A 17,587-nucleotide genomic window follows, 5' to 3' on the forward strand; every position below is an offset into this window, starting at 1 on the left:
TTATTATTATTATTATTTTATTATTTTAAAAAACCATAAAAAATACGTGAAGTTTTAATTTTTAGAAATTTAAAAATAACCGAAAAAACAAGAGTAATGATAGAATGTGTCTTCAACTATACTATAATTTATAAGATTTGGATTATCAAGGTGTTCTTATATATTTTTGAACCGGAAGTCATATTCAAACATGTGCCATGTGTTCATTTATCAACAAGAAGGAAAATAAACTTGAAAATGTCAATTTAGTGATAAATGGTTATAGTGATTTTTCTATAATTAAAAAGCATTCGAAGAAATTTAATTTCGATAGAGTAAATAATTTATGATTTTTCGACAATTCATCAACAGTGTTATATATAAATATATTCTTTTATTTTTAATCTCCTTTGATTGAAAAAAACTATCACTAGCACTATCACTATCACTATCACTATCACTATCACTATCACTATCACTATCACTATCACTATCACTATCACTATCACTATCACTATCACTATCACTATCACTATCACTATCACTATCACTATCACTATCACTATCACTATCACTATCACTATCACTATCACTATCACTATCACTATCACTATCACTATCACTATCACTATCACTATCACTATCACTATCACTATCCTTATCACTATTTCTAACACTATCACTATTTTTAACGCTATCGCTATCACTATCCACATCACTATTTACAACGATATCCCTATTTAAACCATTGTTGTTATCACTATCGCTAACGCTATTCCTATCTCAATCACTGTCGCTAGCACTATTTTTAACACTATCGCTATCACTAACTAAATTATAAATTATTATTATTATTATTTGTAATAATAATATTAATAATAAATAATAATCTTCAGGAATATAAATAAGGTAACATTTTCGTATTGTTAATAATTATTATTGTTGTTATTTTTTTTAATTATCATTGTTATATTTATTATTGTTTATTTAACATAGTAATTTAATAAAAAAAATTTTTTTTTTTGGTTTTTAAATGTACTCTCACATTTTATATACTTTTTGACAGTTTACAAGCAGTTTGACGTTTAAACGACTGTTTTTCTCCACTTGGCAATTGTATTTGAAACATCAACTTGAAAGGAGCAATAAGCGTCCAGTTTGAATTTATCACTCTCCATTCGTATTTCTATATTTTCTATACAAATTTATCGACTTCTACACGCAGTCATTCAATTTTCATACCGACTGTCAATTAAATTGTTTTTAAATATAAAATACTCACATTTTAAAATAATAAAAAAAAAGAGAGAATTGTATAAAAACAGACGAAGACAATATTTAATTTGTACGTTTATTGAGCTTGAAATATTCATTTCTAAATGATTGATTCATCATTTGACCGACTTTTGTTCTTATCCAAACTGGTGGAATTAATGCGAAAAACACTTGTATTCCATGGGCCCAATAACCAGAGCTTCTGTCAATTTTTCCTAATGTTGAAATTGCATTTTTTGCGTATGTTGCTGCGTCGGGTACAAATATATTTGCAATCTAGAGGGGAGAGAAACAAAAAAAGAAAATTGAAAATATTTAAATTTTTGTTTATTTTTGGTAATTTTTTGTGACTTGTGCCATCGAGACGAATTGAAATTGAGAAAGAAATTGAAAAAATATTAAGTAGATTAAATTTTATTGAGGAAATAAGTCACGAGGTGGAGGTTAACCTCAAAAATTAAAAATTAAAAAAAAAACGTTAGGGTTAGAAAAAATGATTTTCGAATCTGGTTGTTTGACTCTTGCCATCGAAATGGTTATGGAAAAGAAAAAAGAATGTTAATATTCCATTTGGAGAAGGATTTTTGGAAGAAAAAAGACGCGAGGTGGAAGATAACCTCAAAATTGTAACTAAAAAAGCGTCGAAAGTTGAAAAAAAACTGTGTTTTTATATTATTGCCATTGTATAAGTTGCAAAAAAACAAAAAGAATTAATTAATTTCGTTTAGAAAAATTTTTACTGAAGAAAAAAGGCGTTAGGTGGAAGCTAACCTCAAAATTGAAATTTAAAAAACTTTGGAAGTTAAAAAAACGGCGCCTTTAAAACCCTGCTATCGAAACAATTACGAAAAGTAAAAAAAAAAATGTTAATATTCCGGCTAGAAAACGTTTTATTTAAGAAAAAAGTAGCGAGGTGGAAGCTAACCTCAAAATTAAAATTAAATAAATGTTAAGAGTCAAAAAGAGATGTGCTTTTAGATTTCTGCCATCGTAATAGTTTCAGAAAACAAAAAAGTTTGAAAAAATTCCATTTAGAAAACGTTTTATTTAAAAAAAAAGTTACGAGGTAGAAGCTAACCTCAAAATTAAAATTGAAAAAAGTTAAAAGTTAAAAAACAGAAGTCTATTTAGTTCCCTGCCATCGTCATAGTTGCAGAAAATCAAAAAGAATAAAGAAATTCCGTTTAGAAAAATTTTAACTGAAGAAAAAAAGCTCGAGGTGGAAGCTAACCTCAAAATTAAAAAAAAAAATAAACGTAAAAAGTTAAAAATAAAAAAGATTTGCTCTTAGATTCCTGCCATTGTAATAGTTTCAGAAAACAAAAAAGTTTGAAAAAATTCCATTTAGAAAAATTTTTACTAAAGAAAAAAGTCTCGTGGTGGAGGTTAACCTGAAAATTCTCCCACCTCGCGATTTTAAATCCCATTTTTAAACGAACGAAATAATATTTCTCATTTTTTCCACTGCAAATCGAATCTTCCCAATGGCACAAGTTATATTTTTGTAAAGAAATAAAAAAAAAATAATTGAAAATTATTTTCAAATATAGTATAGGAGGAAAAATTACTTGTAATCTTTGACTAAAAGCGTTCATTTTTGTCGTGACAAATAATGGCGTCAAATGTTGTACAGTGATTCCATAACGTGAATATTCGGCTCTCAATGCTTCGGAGAAACTATTGGTGTAGACTTTTGTTGCCGCATAGACAGTCATTAATGGCAATGGTTGTAATTCCGAACCAGATGAAATATTAACGATTGCCCCTTTTTTACGTTCCTTCATATCGCCAATTACTAGGCGTGTCATTAATGTTGTTGCTCCCACATTGACATTTATTATTTCCCAAAGATTATCCTCGGGCACTTCGCCCACTGGCATTGGATAATCGTACATTCGTCCCACATTGTTTACTACAAAAAAATTATATTGTTAATAATAATAAGAATTTTTTAATTATTTTTAATAAATTTATTTTATTTCCAAAAAATTATTTTTCTAAACTTTTTTTTATCCCTAGGGGAGAAAGTTACACTTCTCATCCCTAGTGAGTAATTGGATTAAATTTATTTTATTTTCAAACAATATTTTTATTTTTTAAATCCTTTTTATTCCTAGGGGAGAAAGTTACACTTTTCGACCCTAGTGAGTAATGAGATTAAATTTATTTTATTTTCAAAAAAAAATTTTTATTTTCTGAATACTTTTTATTCCTAGGGGAGAAAGTTACACTTTTCATCCCTAGTGAGTAATACAATTGAATTTATTTTAATTTCAAAAAATATATTTTTTTTTTTTGAACCGATTTTATTTCTAGGGAAGAAAGTTATACTTTTCAACCCTAGTGAGTAAATTGATTTTTTTCACAATTAAGTGAGAAATTACTTTTCATGAAAATAAAATAAATTTAATCCCATTACTCACTAGGGATGAAAAGTGTAACTTTCTTCCCTAGGCATAAAATTGGTTCAAAGAATAAAAATATTTTTTGGGAATAAAATAAATACAATCGTTATTACTCACTAGGGATGAAAAGTGTAACTTTCTCCCCTAGGGATATAAAAAGGTTCAAAAAATAATTTAAAATTTAATAAAAAAAATTTAGGAGTAAGTTAAAAAAAATTATAAAATATTTTTTTTTTTTTAATTAATTAATTAATTAATTAATATATTTATTACCTAAAATTCCGACAGGAATTTCCTTTAATTCCTCCTTAATTTTTTCGTAAATTTCCCTTCCTTTACTGAAATCAACGGCGATAATTTTTACTTGAATTTTAGGATTGATTTCTAACATTTCTTGTTTCGTTTTTTCTAATTTCTCTAAAGTTCGAGAAATGAGAACCAAATTAATTCCCCTGATGGCAAGTTCCTTGGAATAGGCTTTGCCAATTCCATCGGTCGAACCTGTTACGACTGAAAGAAACATTCTTTTTGTTAATTAATTAATTTATTAATTAAACAAAAAGATGAAAAATGTTATTATAAATAAATTAATAAAAATAGTAAATGAAAAACAAATAAATAATGAAAAAAAATATGTAGGTAAATAAATAATAAATATAATAATAAAAAATTATATAAAAATCCAAGTCAAAAATAAATTGATATTTTTCATATCGAAATAAATAATTCTTTTAATTTAATGCTAAAATAGACGAATACATAATAATTGATCATTAATAATTAATAATTAATAATTAATAATTAATAATAATAATTTGATAATTTAAAATTTATTTTAATAATAAATAATAATACAAATTTTTTAAATTGATATAACAAAATATGGAATTAAAACAATTATTAAAAAAAATTATTGAATTAATAAAGGATTACTAAACGCAATGAAAATTCATTCTGGAATTTTAAAAAGTTTTTTTCCTTGTTACTAAAAAACTCATTTGCTTTTATACTAAAAGAAAATTATCACTTGAGGAAAAATTTATCACTAGTTTGAGCTCTATAAAAATTCCGTTGAATATTAAAATTCAACTAGAAACAATAAATCTTTAAAAATACACCAACAATAATAAATTAATTTTTTTTTTTTTTGCTTCTGTAAAAAGAAATAAATTTTCTTTTCAAATAATAAAATTATACCTGCGTATGAATATTATTATTATTATTTATTAAGTATAATGATTAGGATTTTAATTTGAAAAATTTTGTTATTTAAGTATATACAATACCAGCCCATTCTCCAAACATGGATTTTAGATCAATGGGTGTTGAATTGAAAATTGGAATGAAAATTTCCAATAGAGCACGACCAACGCGACTGAAAACGTCCAATAGTGCCCAGAGAATAATTAGGCCAATTATTATCCATGTTCCAATGCCCAAAAACATTTCTCTAAAACATATATTAAACTGTCATGAATGCAAAAAAAGAAAGAAATGAAAATAGTTTTATCTTTATTTATTTTTTTTAATTTTTAAATTAATATACAAGATAACAATAACATTCCCTCAAAAAAATAAATAAATAAATAACAACAATAATAATAATAATAATAATAATAATAATAATAATAATAATTCAATATTTTTGGAAGCTATAAAATAATAAAAATCAAAACATCTTTTATTTAAATAATAATAATAAAAATGATAATAATGGTAAAAATAAATAACATTAAAAATATAAAAAACAAGAACAATAGTAAGTCCAAGAAAAATGATAATATATATGTACAATTATAGATAAATTATTCCATCGAGAACTGTCAGTGTTTGTAAAAAAACATTTAGATCTGATTTTTTTTATGTATTTATTATATAAAAGTTACGAGACGAGACGCGAACGAGTAACTAAAAAGTTGAGAATCGATTCAATGCTACATACCCACAAAGGCAATGTCTATACACTTTCTCCTATAGTAAAAAATCCCCCCTCCCCTTTGCACCCCCCTTCGGCTTTTTTGCACCACGAGAGATAACCGATTATTGAAAGTGTATTTTTCTTCAAATTAATTCCTATTTAATTATTTCTATAATCTAAAGCACTATGTTTAAAAGAAAAATATTTTTTTTTAAAATTGAATTTTTAACTACATTTTTAAACTTTTTTTTTTTAACTATAATAGATATAAAATTAGATTTATGAAAAAAATTTAAAAAAAGAAATGCAAACAAAATTTTTTTGACTAAATTATAATTAAAATATTATAGTATTAAATTATATTATAACTGTAATTCTGTTTATACTTCTATAAAAAATTAATTATAAATAGATGAGGAATATTAAAAAGATAAAAGTTAACAAAAAATAAAAAATATGTAAAATATTGGGAAAATTAAAAAAAAAAAATTTTTTTTTTCGTTTTAAAGAAAATGCAGAATATTTTTGCGAGAATAAAATAAATGAAAAACTTGTGTGTTTGTATAATATACGAAAGGAAAATCATGGACCTTGACTTCATATAAAGTTGCCAACAAGTTATAATGTTGTTACAATCTCTCAATTTTATGTCAATTTTAACATACACAAATAAAAGTTGATTATTTTCTTTTAGCACTATTATAATGACTAATCAAATATTCGAATTTTTCAACAAAAAAAAAAAAAAAAAAAATTTTTTTTTACACACATTTTTATATAAATAATTTATTGTAAATTATTATCTCTATATATGTAGACATTTAAATTATCCATTATTTGTTTTCTTATTTCAATTGTTTGGTAGGGCACTAATCACATAATTTTATTAATAAGTAAGTCAGAAAAAAAAATTTTCTTCTTATTACGAAACAAATAGGTAATAATGGAAACTTTCTTGCAAAATAAATAAGCAAACTAACGAAAAAGTAAATAAATATGTAAATAAATGAGTAAACAAATAAGTAAATTAACAAAACAGTAAATAAATTAGTAAACTAACAAAAAAGTAAATAAATAAGTAAATAAATGAGTCAATTAATAAGTAAATTAATGAAAAAGTAAATAAATAAGTAAATACATGAGTAATGATGATTAAAATAAAAAAATAAATACATGAATAATATTTAAGTAAATTAAAAAAGTAAATAAATGAGTAAATTATTAAGTAAATTAACGAAAAAGTAAATAAATAAGTAAATTAATGAAAAATTAAATAAATAAGTAAATAAATGAGAAACAATTAACGATAGAAATTTTGTTTTTCTATTTTTATACTAACATACATTTACTATTAATTCTATCGATTGAATTTTGAGTGTAATAATTGACATATTAATAATGACACATTAGAGAAATATATTTTTAATGAACATTCTTCGTGCAAGTGCATTGCAACACTAAAGATAAAAGTCTCGATGTACTTGGCTTTTTATTTTATACACATTTGCATATCTTATTACACAATTGTTATAAAATTGTTGATAATTTGATTGTTTATTTTTATACGAAAAATTATTTAGTAGGAATTTTTTAACTTTCATTTTTTTGTTTTTTAAAAAAAAATTCTTTCTTTCTTTTAATTTCTAAAAACAATTTCTTTCTTTTTTTTAATTTCTAAAAAAAATTTCTTTCTTTTTTTTAAATTCTAAAAACAATTTTTTTTTTCTTTTTTTTAATTTCTAAAAAAAATTTCTTTCTTGTTTTTAATTTCTATAATAATTAAAAGTATAAATAATAATAGTAAAATTTAATTTTAAATTTTCCCAGAATTTTTTTTTTTTTTTTTTTTTCAATTATTTAGTAAAATTTAAAATTATTTATTTCTCGTATTTAACTACCGAAAGTGAAACGGAGTGGGGGCAATGCAATGTGAATGAGAGAGAAGTTTCAGACTTTCTCACTCACTCTCGTTATCCCCACTCTGGGCGCAGGCGCAGGATCTTTCGTCACCGGTGTGAAATCTACTCTTTTAATGTTACACCAAAGATATTATTTTTTATTTTCTAAAATTTCAATTTTAATTTTTTTCAAATTTTCTAATTAACATTTATTTGCAAGCCACTAAAATCTATGGGGAATTTATTAAAAATTTAAAAAAAAAATGCCTTGATATACTTTTTGACGCTTTTTTCACCTCATGCAACTATAACTATAATAAAATTAATTTTTTTTATTTTCATTAAATTTTATAAAATAAAAAAAATTGGAATAATTTTAACTTTTTGAACTATGTTTATTTATTTATTTATTTATTTATTTACAAAAACAGTTCCCGCAGTCCAAGTGGACTATGTATAAAAATAAAGCATCAAGCAAATTTAAAAAAGTTTTTTTTTAAATAAAAATTTTGTATTCTTTACTATATTTTTTGGTTCAAATAAAAAAAAAAAAAATTTGAAGTGACATAAAAAAGTGGTTGTAGTGTTTATATAGAAAGAGGAAAGAGAGAGAGAGAGGAGGGGGAACGAAGAATTTATTGAAGAGGTGAGTCTCCTTTATTTGGTTCTTTTTCAATTTTATGTATAATTTGTGATGATGATGATGATGCGATGGTGGCCTACTGATGCTTTAATGTATATTTCTTAAGCGCTCGGATTCACAAGTAAGACTACAGTCCATTCTCTTTTTAGGGTACATTCAGCAAAGATTCCATTTGGACTTTAATTCCCGTCTATCTTCCTCAATGTAAAGAACTCATCTCTTTCTTTCTCTCTCTCTCTTTCTTTTAACCATGTGGAATTGAAATTTTTTTAAAATACGTGAATAAAAAAGTCAAAAAAACAAAAAACTGGTTTTTCTTTTTTTACTATTTGTATAACTTTTTGAATAAAAATTTAGTGCTCCAAAAATAAAAATTCATTTCACAATGATCAAAGAGTTCTTATTTTTCATTTGTCCAACGAGAGTGTTGTGTTTTAATTAAATTTTGGGTACGCTACGAAAAATCATCAGGTATGTTAATAAATAAAATATTATTATAAATATTACTTCGTTGTTATTATTTTATTTACTATTCCATTTTTTATATTAATATTTTTTATTTAATTTAATTTAATATAATAATATAATAATTTATTTTAATATTTATTATTATTATTATTATTATTATTATTATTATTATTAATAAATAAACGAATTAATAAAATAAAAATTATTTATTATTAACAATAATATCTATAATTAAATAAATGAATAAATAAAAATAAATTATTTATTTACTAAATTTCATTTGAAGACATTTTTTATTACAAAAAAAGAATTGTTTTAACAAAAAGCAAATAATAGTATTTGTTATTATTAACGAAATCATTTTTCAAATAAATAACAATAGTAATAAAATTTAAAAAAAAATTTATTACTTAAATAAATAATCTGTAATTTAATATTAACAATATAATGAATAGGAAAATTTACAATAATAAAATAACAATTTTTACTACATTTTCGTTTTTAAGCTCGTTCACTATTTAAATAATAATATAAATAAATAATAACATTGTAATGAAAACGATATAATAAAATTAGAACAAAAAATTAAAATTATAATAACAATAATAATAATAAAATTTTCTAAATAAAAAAAAAGTATTACAAATATTAATAAAAAAAAAAAAATAGTGGTAACAATAATAATAAAATAGTAAAAATAGTAATGAAAATAGTCATTTATATTTATTATTATTTATTATAATTATAATAATTAAAAAATAATAATAAAAAGTTTAATAGTTTATACAAAAGTATAAATATATTTCAAAAAATAAAAATTGATGTATGATATTTTAAAAAACGAAATGCAAATTTTGAAAAATGGTAAAAAAAAGTAGAATACAAATGTTAAATAATTAATTGTTTAATTATTCTAAAATTTTTTTGAGCGCAAAAAAAATTGTAATTATAGAAAAGAAAAAAATCTCTGTCATTTACCTTCAATTAAAGGTCAAGGTTACAATGGAGAGAAAATCATGATCCTTATTATTTTCTTTATATTGAAACGCAATGCGAGTACTTATAGACAATTTTTTTTCTCTTATTAGTTAATTATTTTTAATAAAAATTATCATAAATTAAATTATTAATTACTTAAGGTATTTAGAATTAAAATAATAAATAATTTACAATCAATGATTAAAAATTTTTAAATTTAGAATAATAGAAGTTTACGAATAATTAATGTCATTCTTGAAAAATTTCTTTTTTTATATTTTTAATTGTAGAATAAAAAATAATTTAGAATTAAAGTGAAAAAAATAAGTATAAACAAATAATTAAAAATAAAATTTTTGAAAGGTCGACTTTACTGAATCTGTGTTACTTGCTAAAGAATTACATTGCGCGTAACTGTCGACCTACTTGTGTGCGCAGCGCAACAGTTAATTTTGTTTTTTCGTATTTTTTTTTTTTTTTTTTTTTTTTGGTGAAATAACTTTCGTGATTATATACTTTACTGAGATTCGATTAATGTTCCAATTCCAATTTATAGTAAAGTTGCGATACTTTTTCTTTATTACTAAGTCGTTCATTTTTTTACCATTAAACATCATTGTGAAATCTAATAAAATTTACAAATTCTAAAAATAAATATAAAATAAAATATATTTATTTTTAAATGCATTAATATTTTGAAACAAGTTTTTATTTATTTCAATTTTTAGAATTTTTAAGTTTATTTATTGTTTAATAAATTTTAATAAATTACCTGTATTCTTTATTTTGTAAATTTAATTTTTTTAATTTATTTTATTTTTTTTTCAATTTATTGTTATTTTAAATTTTTATTTATTTTTTTATTATTTTTTAAACTTTATTAGGTATTCATTTTATTTCACTTAATTTATTGTTTATAATTTATTTTTATATTTTCTGTATTTCTTTTATAACTTATTTGTTATTACATTTATTGTTACTTTAGAATTTTTTGATGTTATTTTCGTATTTTTATTTCATTCATTTTTTTAGGCTCCATTTTATTTTTTAATTTTTTTTTAATTTATTGTTTATTATTTATTTTGAAATTTTTTGTGTTTGTTTATAATTTATTTATTGTTATTTCATTTATTGTTACTTTAGACTTTTTTTTATTTTATTCTTGTATTTTTATTTAATTTATTTGTTTTAGGCTTACAGCCGAAAATGTAATCCATATTTCCTGGGAATTACCATGAGAAGATGGACAGTCACGAGGATTACGATTTTTATTCTCCAATTTTTTTGGACCATTGTCAAAGGAGGTAAAATTGTGACTTTTACTTTAAATAGAATTTAAGTAGAAAAAAAAATTACAAAAAAAATAATAATTTTAACGAACACCCCTACAGAAACTATTTAACTTCAATATTGCTTAACCAGACACTTTTTACAATTTAAAGAGAATATTTTAACTAAAAAAGAAAAATAAAAAATAACGTACGTAAAAAACTAGGTCAAAGAGAAGCGACCCCCCTCCCTCGACACTGCGCAGAAATAGGTCTGCGCGTTGACTGGTAAACGCCCACTTGGTGGGGGGCCGCTTCTTGTATTCCGTAACCGTTAACATATTAACATATTAAAATTGGAAAAAAATATTTTTAAAAAATGAAAAACTATTTTTAATTTTCCTCCAGAGTCGTATTTTGGTAGCAGAGGTGAAATATGGAAGGAAACAAAATATTCCAGCGGTAATGAAAATGAAAAAATTTTCGACATTACGTCAATTTATTCGTGGACCGGTCCAAATGCCCTGGCAAGATCATCACTTCTAGAGAGACAGGAAAATCTACAAAATAATTGCGAAGAATTGCCAGACATTGAAATTCGTCGAAAAATCACGAGTCTCAATGAATTCTCCAATATTCTGGTCGATGAAAAGCACAAACTTTTGTACTGCTATGTACCTAAGGTGAGAGAATATAGAAAAGAAATACTTTTTTTTAAATATTGCGCGGTTTTTTCCGGACGCAGGAGAGTGGGGGAATGACGCCACCCCCCACTCTCCTCGCACGTTGCGCGCGCATTATTTGTAATTCTACGAATTCTAATTCAAAATAATAACTAATTTCTTCTCTTCAAATTGAAAACTTATTGTTTTAATAGAAAACAATATTTTCGTTAATAAAAAAGTAAATAGTAAATAATAATAAATAAAAAAAATGAATAGAAAATAATAAGAAATGAAAAAATAAATACAAAATAACAATAAATACAAAATTAATAGAAAATAATAATAAATAAAAAAATAAAGAAAATTATTGAAAATTTGAAAAATAATAAAAATTCCACTTCCAGGTCGCTTGTACAAATTGGAAACGTGTGTTAATGGTGATATCGGGAAAATGGGGAGGAAGTGATCCAATGGAAATACCGGCCGATCAAGCTCATGCTATGGGAATATTTCCAAGACTTAGTAATTACACTTTAGAAGAAATTGAAAATAAAATAATTAATTACGATAAATTAATTGTCGTCCGTCATCCACTCGAGAGACTTTTGTCGGCATTTCGAAATAAACTCGAAGCAAAACACGAGAAGAGTTCGAAATATTTTCAAGAACGATTCGGAAGGAAGATAATAAAGGTAAAATTTTAAGGTTATGTTCTCATACCTTAATTCAGATTTTGTTTTATTATTTAATAATAATTTCATTGTAGACAAACCTCAATTAACTTTAATTTTGAGGTTAAGTTTTGTTTTTACCTTGTTTTTGAGGTTATTTTTACGTTTTTACAACATTAATCCCACATTTTAAACAAATTAAAAAGACTTGAATTTTGAGGTTATTTGTGAAAAATTATCTGCATTTTTTTGTCAACAGAAATATAGAGCGAACGCAACAAAGGAATCAATCACTAAAGGCGATGACGTGACATTTCGAGAATTTGTCGACTTTATAACGGATATTAAGAGAAATGGTAGTCATAACGAGCATTGGAAACCATTTTCCAATTTGTGCCATCCATGTATAGTTAATTACAATCTTGTCAGTAAATATGAGAGTCTCGTTGAGGACGCAACGGAAATTTTGGAAAGAATTGGCGCCGAATCAATAACGTAAGTAGAAAATAAAAATTAACTTGAAATAAATAAATATCTTGAAATAAATTTGCAAACGAAATGAGATAAGATAGAAAAGGATAAAGATATACTTGTTTCCTTCTCGCTTTCAAACGGATGCGCCTGTAACATTTTTCGGTTTGTGCGCATCACTCCAAGAGTTGAGACACAAACAGTAAAATTTTCCTCTTAAAAAATAATTGCAGAATCAGAATAATAAATACGAAAATTATTTTACAGATTTCCGGCACGATCATCAAAAAATCAACCAACATCGGAAAAGTTAAACGAATATTATTCAACATTAAGTTTTAAGCAACTTCGTAAACTTGCAAATTTCTACAAAACTGATTTAAAGTTATTCGACTATTCCCTGGAGGATATTGTCGGTTTTTCGATAGCATAATTTTTGAATATTCTTTCAAGATCTTTTTTTACCTCAATTCATGTGATAATACATAAGCTCATTAAATAAAACTCTATTGATACTCAAATATCTTAGACTGTATGTAATAAAAATCTCAGATTTATAAAGAAATTGACACGAAAATTATAATTAAAATATTTTAATATTTATTAAGTGAACATAACCTCTAAAAAAACCTAACTCGTTTTATCAGTCTTTAAAAATTGAATCATTTACAAATATTGCAGTTACAGGAAAATACAACTAATTTTTAGTGGAAAATAAACTCGGTAAGTTAAAGAAGAAGTGTGATTTTTATTTTCTTTCAGATTTGGTAAAATTTTCAAAATTACAATTTGGATGAAGTATTTCAAATAGAATTACATGAACAGTGTATAAAACCAATATTTAAATTTACAATAATTAAATGAATTTATATAATTAGAAATTAGAAAATGATATAAAAATGAGTAAAAAAATTTGTTTACTTCAGTAGAAGAAAAATTAAAAACATAAGCTCGTCGGAATTGCAAAAAAATGAATGAAATATTTTTCACTTGAATTACATAATACTAAATATAAACCTAATTTCATATAAATCCTAATTTCATTATTATAAATTTCCTAAAAATTAACAATTCTTACAAATTTACATAATTTACATTAATTGTTTTTAATATCACAAAAATTGTGTTTATTCTTAAACAGTTAGTTAATGAAGTAATTAGCCATTTTTCAATAAGTAGTTAAAGTATTATTTATGATCAGTAGAAGAAAAAGTTAAAGCATTTGCTTTCGTGAATGTAAAGTTAAAAAATTGAAAATCGTAATTTCAATTTCGTAGATTACAAAACTTTCTGTAAAAAAAAATTCTCAATACGAGTTTTAAAACTGACTATTAATGAAAGCGAATTATTATTTACAAAATTTATAATTTTACTTTTAAAAACTTAGTATAAATGAGAGAAATATTTTTCTCGTATTGAGAATTTTTTTCCGAATACAATATTTTGTTTTGACAAAAAATAAAATTACATTATTTTCGATGAACATTCACAAAAAAGGAACAATAATTCTTTATAAATGAGTAAAAAAACATTATTTATGATCAGTAGAAGAAAAAGTAAAAACATTTGTTTTCTTAAATGAAAATGCGGTTTTAAATTGCTTTCTATCAAAAAATTATTATAATTTCTGATTGCTCACAATTTGGATGAATTAATGAATTAATTTCCATGAATATAATTGTCTTTTTTATATCACTATAGTAAAAAAAAGCTTATTAAAGATCAGTAGAAGAAAAATTAAAAACAATTCGTTTTATTACGAGTTTTTTTTCTTTAACAGAAAGTGAATGAATAATCTAACCTTACTTTTAAAATTAAAACGAGATTTTCAAAAACTTTTACAATAATTGTGAAATATTTTTAATAACCTTGAACCAAATTTAAAATAAGAATATTAAATAAAATAAAATTTTAAAAGTAAGGGTACCTTCAGTTTAGTTCGTATTTTAAGCTCACAAAATCTCTACGAAAATTTTTGTTGAAATTAACTTAAACTTACGACAAATTTGAAGAACTGGAATTTTTCGTCATGTCGAAGTTTTGAATCTTCCTGAAACAGAAAAGAAGTGAAATTAATTACTAAATATAAAAAAATTTTTAACTTTTAAAGGTTTAGAAAATATTCTTTTCTTAGTTTTGTAACGAGAATATTTCTTAAATAAATTAGGAAGAATTTTAACTTACGTTAGAAGGTACGACTGAACGCCTAACCTCAATAGAAACGATTTTTATTTCCATTTTTCTTATTGAAATTGAAGTTTCAATTGTTTCAATTGCGGAACAATTTTTTTTGACATTTTCGCACCAATGGTTTCTTGTAGTGTTTTTTTATTTCCCACTGCGGACAATCGGTTGGGACTTTGTTATTTTAGCTCCAAGTTCTTATCTCGATTCCCAAGTAATTTGCAGTTTTTTCAATTTTTTTCAGAAAATATTTTCTTTATTCACTAATTCCTGGAAAAGAGAAACAAAAGTGGTTAGTTCAATGTAAAAATTATTCAGTGCATAAATTTAAATTTATCAAAAATTATAAAAAGGATTTTTTATATTTTTTGAGAATTATAATTTTTATGAATTATATTATTTTTTGTTAATTATAATTTTAATTTTTCTAGCAAAATTTCTGTTTTAAAATATTCTTACCACTGAGGTGTTGCAAGGTGTCTTCTACAGTTCTGTTCAAAGGAAGGTAAGAATAATCCGTTTTCTTCAATTTTAAAATCTGATCAGAACCCTTGCTACAGTCGACGCATCTTTTTTAAAAATTCCAGAGATAATTTTGTGACTTCAAAATACCAGGACTCAGAATTTGGCGTAAGGTTTAGTATATTACAATTATGATACGATAGCAATAATAACAGTCACGTGTATTTCATTGCATATAATAAATTTTTTATGAATAATACATAAAGATATGAAACTGAAGTATTAATTAGTAAAAAAATATTTTTTACAGAATGAAATGTCTCGAAAAGAAACTTCGTATAAATAAGTGATATCGTTTTGAAAAAAATGAGTAATATATGAAAATGTTTGAGTCAAAAAAGGCTTGCTTAAACTGGACGTAACAAATATCAAATTTTTGATGTAAAAAGCATTAGTATATTTCTCTTTTGAAAATACTGCGTGAAAGTGAACATATTAAATTACAAATCAAACGAATCTGATTGTAACCTAACAAAATAGTTACATGGAATTTTATCCAAAATTATGAATTCGATGAAAAATATAAGAAAAAGATTTTATTTCTTGAAAACATGGAAAACGTTATAAAAGGATTAGTAGTAAAAAATAATTTACTGCTTTAGATTATGAATTTATGAAACTATTATCCAATAATATATAATATAAATGAACGGATTTGTTAATGACTGTGTTGGAAAATGTTACAAATAAATTGTAAAATGATTTTTTTTATAGTGAATAAAAGCACCAAAAACTTTCTCCACATTAATTTTTTTTGCAATTTTAAAGTATTATAGTGAATTTTTATTTCAACTTCAAGAGTAAAGTGTTCGGTGCGGCACAAAAATTAATAAGTGCTTTTAAAAATAGTAAAGTGAAATATTAACAATTACAAATGAAAAAAAAGTTTTTTTTAGAAAATTTGGAAAATGTTTTAAAAATTATTGTATCAGTGATATACATTTTGTATGTATCTTCACAAGGAAAATTGATTTTTTTCTCCACATTGAGAAATATGAATTATTTATAATTAATTATGAGTTTATAATTATTAATTTATTTTAATTAGAGTAAACATATTCATAATAAAGTGTTTGGAAAATGTTACAAAGAGATTGTAATTAATAGTATAGTAAAAATCAACAATTATTCCGAAGGAATAATTATAATGATAATTAAATATAAAAATGAATCAATTATATATAATAATGAATCGGTATTCTATTGAATTATTATAATAATTATACGGAACGAATAATTGTAATATTTGAGTCTTGAATTTAGAAGGAAGGACTTTACTCTTAAAGCTGGAAGGGTCATTTTCACTAACGATTGTTATATGAAAATCGCCCTTACACTTTTCAGAGTACAGTCCTTTTCGAAATTCACGATTCAAATAATAATTTTAATTAACTAAAAATGTTTTTGTTGGTAGTTATTTACGTTTTCATTTTTAAATGAATACCTGAGTCACAATATTTTTAAAAAATTGGTGAACATCAGACGCTTCTGTACCAGGTTTGGATTCTGGCTATTCACTGAAAAGAAAAGAAATATTTAGAGTTTATATGACATTAGTTTTATAAAGTATGCATAATACATTGTAGTTCAATCAATATATATAAATATATAATATAATTATAAATAATAATATATAATATAGTGAAATATATTAGAATATAATAAAATAAAGTAAATTATAATAAAAAATAATATATAAAATATAATTTACTATAGTATATTATATAGTGTAATTTAAAAAAAATTATTCAATTTAAAGCAACTACAAAATACTGTTCATCGAACTCGAATATTAAATTGAACGGAATTAGACAGAAGCATTAGCATTGTGAACGTCAAAATTTTTAAGCCTTTTCACAAACAGTATAATATACTTTCTAAAAAAAATTGAAATTAATTATCAATCGAAATTTTCGATTAATGTAATACAAAGAAATTAAATAATTCACAATTATTTTAAAATATAAATTTTTCTAATGTACATGGTGAAAAGAAAAAGAAAAGTACGTAGTACATAAAAGTGAAAATGAATTATTTAAATATGATATTACGATATATTTAGAGAAAACTAGTCAATAAAAGCATATAATAAATATTTCGAATGAAGTTAAAAATAAAATTGTTTGATTAAATGGCAAATAAATTGTGTACTTACATAGAATTTAGAGAAGCGTTGAAAACGTGGTTGACAAAGTTCCGCAATGGCGGCATTAGTAACCGTTTTCGTATCACTTGTTACTAC

The 17,587-nt window shown here is 23.2% G+C and overlaps 2 protein-coding genes across 5 annotated transcripts; one reads left to right on the plus strand and one right to left on the minus strand.

Moving 5' to 3' along the window:
- Positions 1 to 1,314: 1,314 nt before the first annotated feature.
- Positions 1,315 to 15,936, minus strand: LOC122503986 (inactive hydroxysteroid dehydrogenase-like protein 1). Of its 4 annotated transcripts, XM_043614804.1 has the most exons (7): positions 15,283 to 15,936; positions 14,824 to 15,093; positions 14,639 to 14,689; positions 4,946 to 5,109; positions 3,933 to 4,169; positions 2,823 to 3,166; positions 1,315 to 1,530 (listed from the first exon to the last, which is right to left on the minus strand). In XM_043614804.1, exons 3-7 carry the CDS (start codon positions 14,668 to 14,670, stop codon positions 1,318 to 1,320), a joined length of 990 nt encoding a protein of 329 aa, XP_043470739.1. In that variant the 5' UTR covers positions 14,671 to 14,689; positions 14,824 to 15,093; positions 15,283 to 15,936; the 3' UTR covers positions 1,315 to 1,317. The 4 variants fall into 4 exon arrangements, with proteins under 4 accessions (XP_043470739.1, XP_043470741.1, XP_043470743.1 ...); XM_043614806.1 differs by lacking the exons at positions 14,639 to 14,689; positions 14,824 to 15,093; positions 15,283 to 15,936 and adding an exon at positions 6,921 to 7,036; XM_043614808.1 differs by lacking the exons at positions 14,639 to 14,689; positions 14,824 to 15,093; positions 15,283 to 15,936 and adding an exon at positions 6,917 to 7,019.
- LOC122503985 (carbohydrate sulfotransferase 11-like) lies at positions 8,286 to 13,216 on the plus strand. Its single transcript, XM_043614803.1, has 6 exons — positions 8,286 to 8,589; positions 10,757 to 10,868; positions 11,241 to 11,515; positions 11,902 to 12,189; positions 12,428 to 12,663; positions 12,907 to 13,216. The coding sequence occupies exons 2-6, from the start codon at positions 10,799 to 10,801 to the stop codon at positions 13,070 to 13,072; spliced, it is 1,035 nt and encodes a 344-aa protein (XP_043470738.1). The 5' UTR covers positions 8,286 to 8,589; positions 10,757 to 10,798; the 3' UTR covers positions 13,073 to 13,216.
- Positions 15,937 to 17,587: the final 1,651 nt, after the last annotated feature.

The sequence above is a fragment of the Leptopilina heterotoma genome, unplaced genomic scaffold (assembly GCF_015476425.1).
Source record: "Leptopilina heterotoma isolate Lh14 unplaced genomic scaffold, ASM1547642v1 Lhet_275, whole genome shotgun sequence".
Taxonomy (NCBI): domain Eukaryota; kingdom Metazoa; phylum Arthropoda; class Insecta; order Hymenoptera; family Figitidae; genus Leptopilina; species Leptopilina heterotoma.

Excerpts from the sequence above, each read along its gene's own strand:
- LOC122503985 (XM_043614803.1), top strand. The coding sequence starts at position 10,799 with ATGAGAAGATGGACAGTCACGAGGATTACGATTTTTATTCTCCAATTT. Across the intron at positions 10,869-11,240 it reads TTGGACCATTGTCAAAGGAG|AGTCGTATTTTGGTAGCAGA; the intron begins GTAAAATTGTGA and ends ATTTTCCTCCAG. Across the intron at positions 11,516-11,901 it reads TGTACTGCTATGTACCTAAG|GTCGCTTGTACAAATTGGAA; the intron begins GTGAGAGAATAT and ends TTCCACTTCCAG.
- LOC122503986 (XM_043614804.1), bottom strand. The coding sequence starts at position 14,670 with ATGACGAAAAATTCCAGTTCTTCAAATTTGTC. Across the intron at positions 5,110-14,638 it reads TCCAGTTCTTCAAATTTGTC|AGAAATGTTTTTGGGCATTG; the intron begins GTAAGTTTAAGT and ends TATATGTTTTAG. Across the intron at positions 3,167-3,932 it reads AATTCCTGTCGGAATTTTAG|TAAACAATGTGGGACGAATG; the intron begins GTAATAAATATA and ends ATTTTTTTGTAG.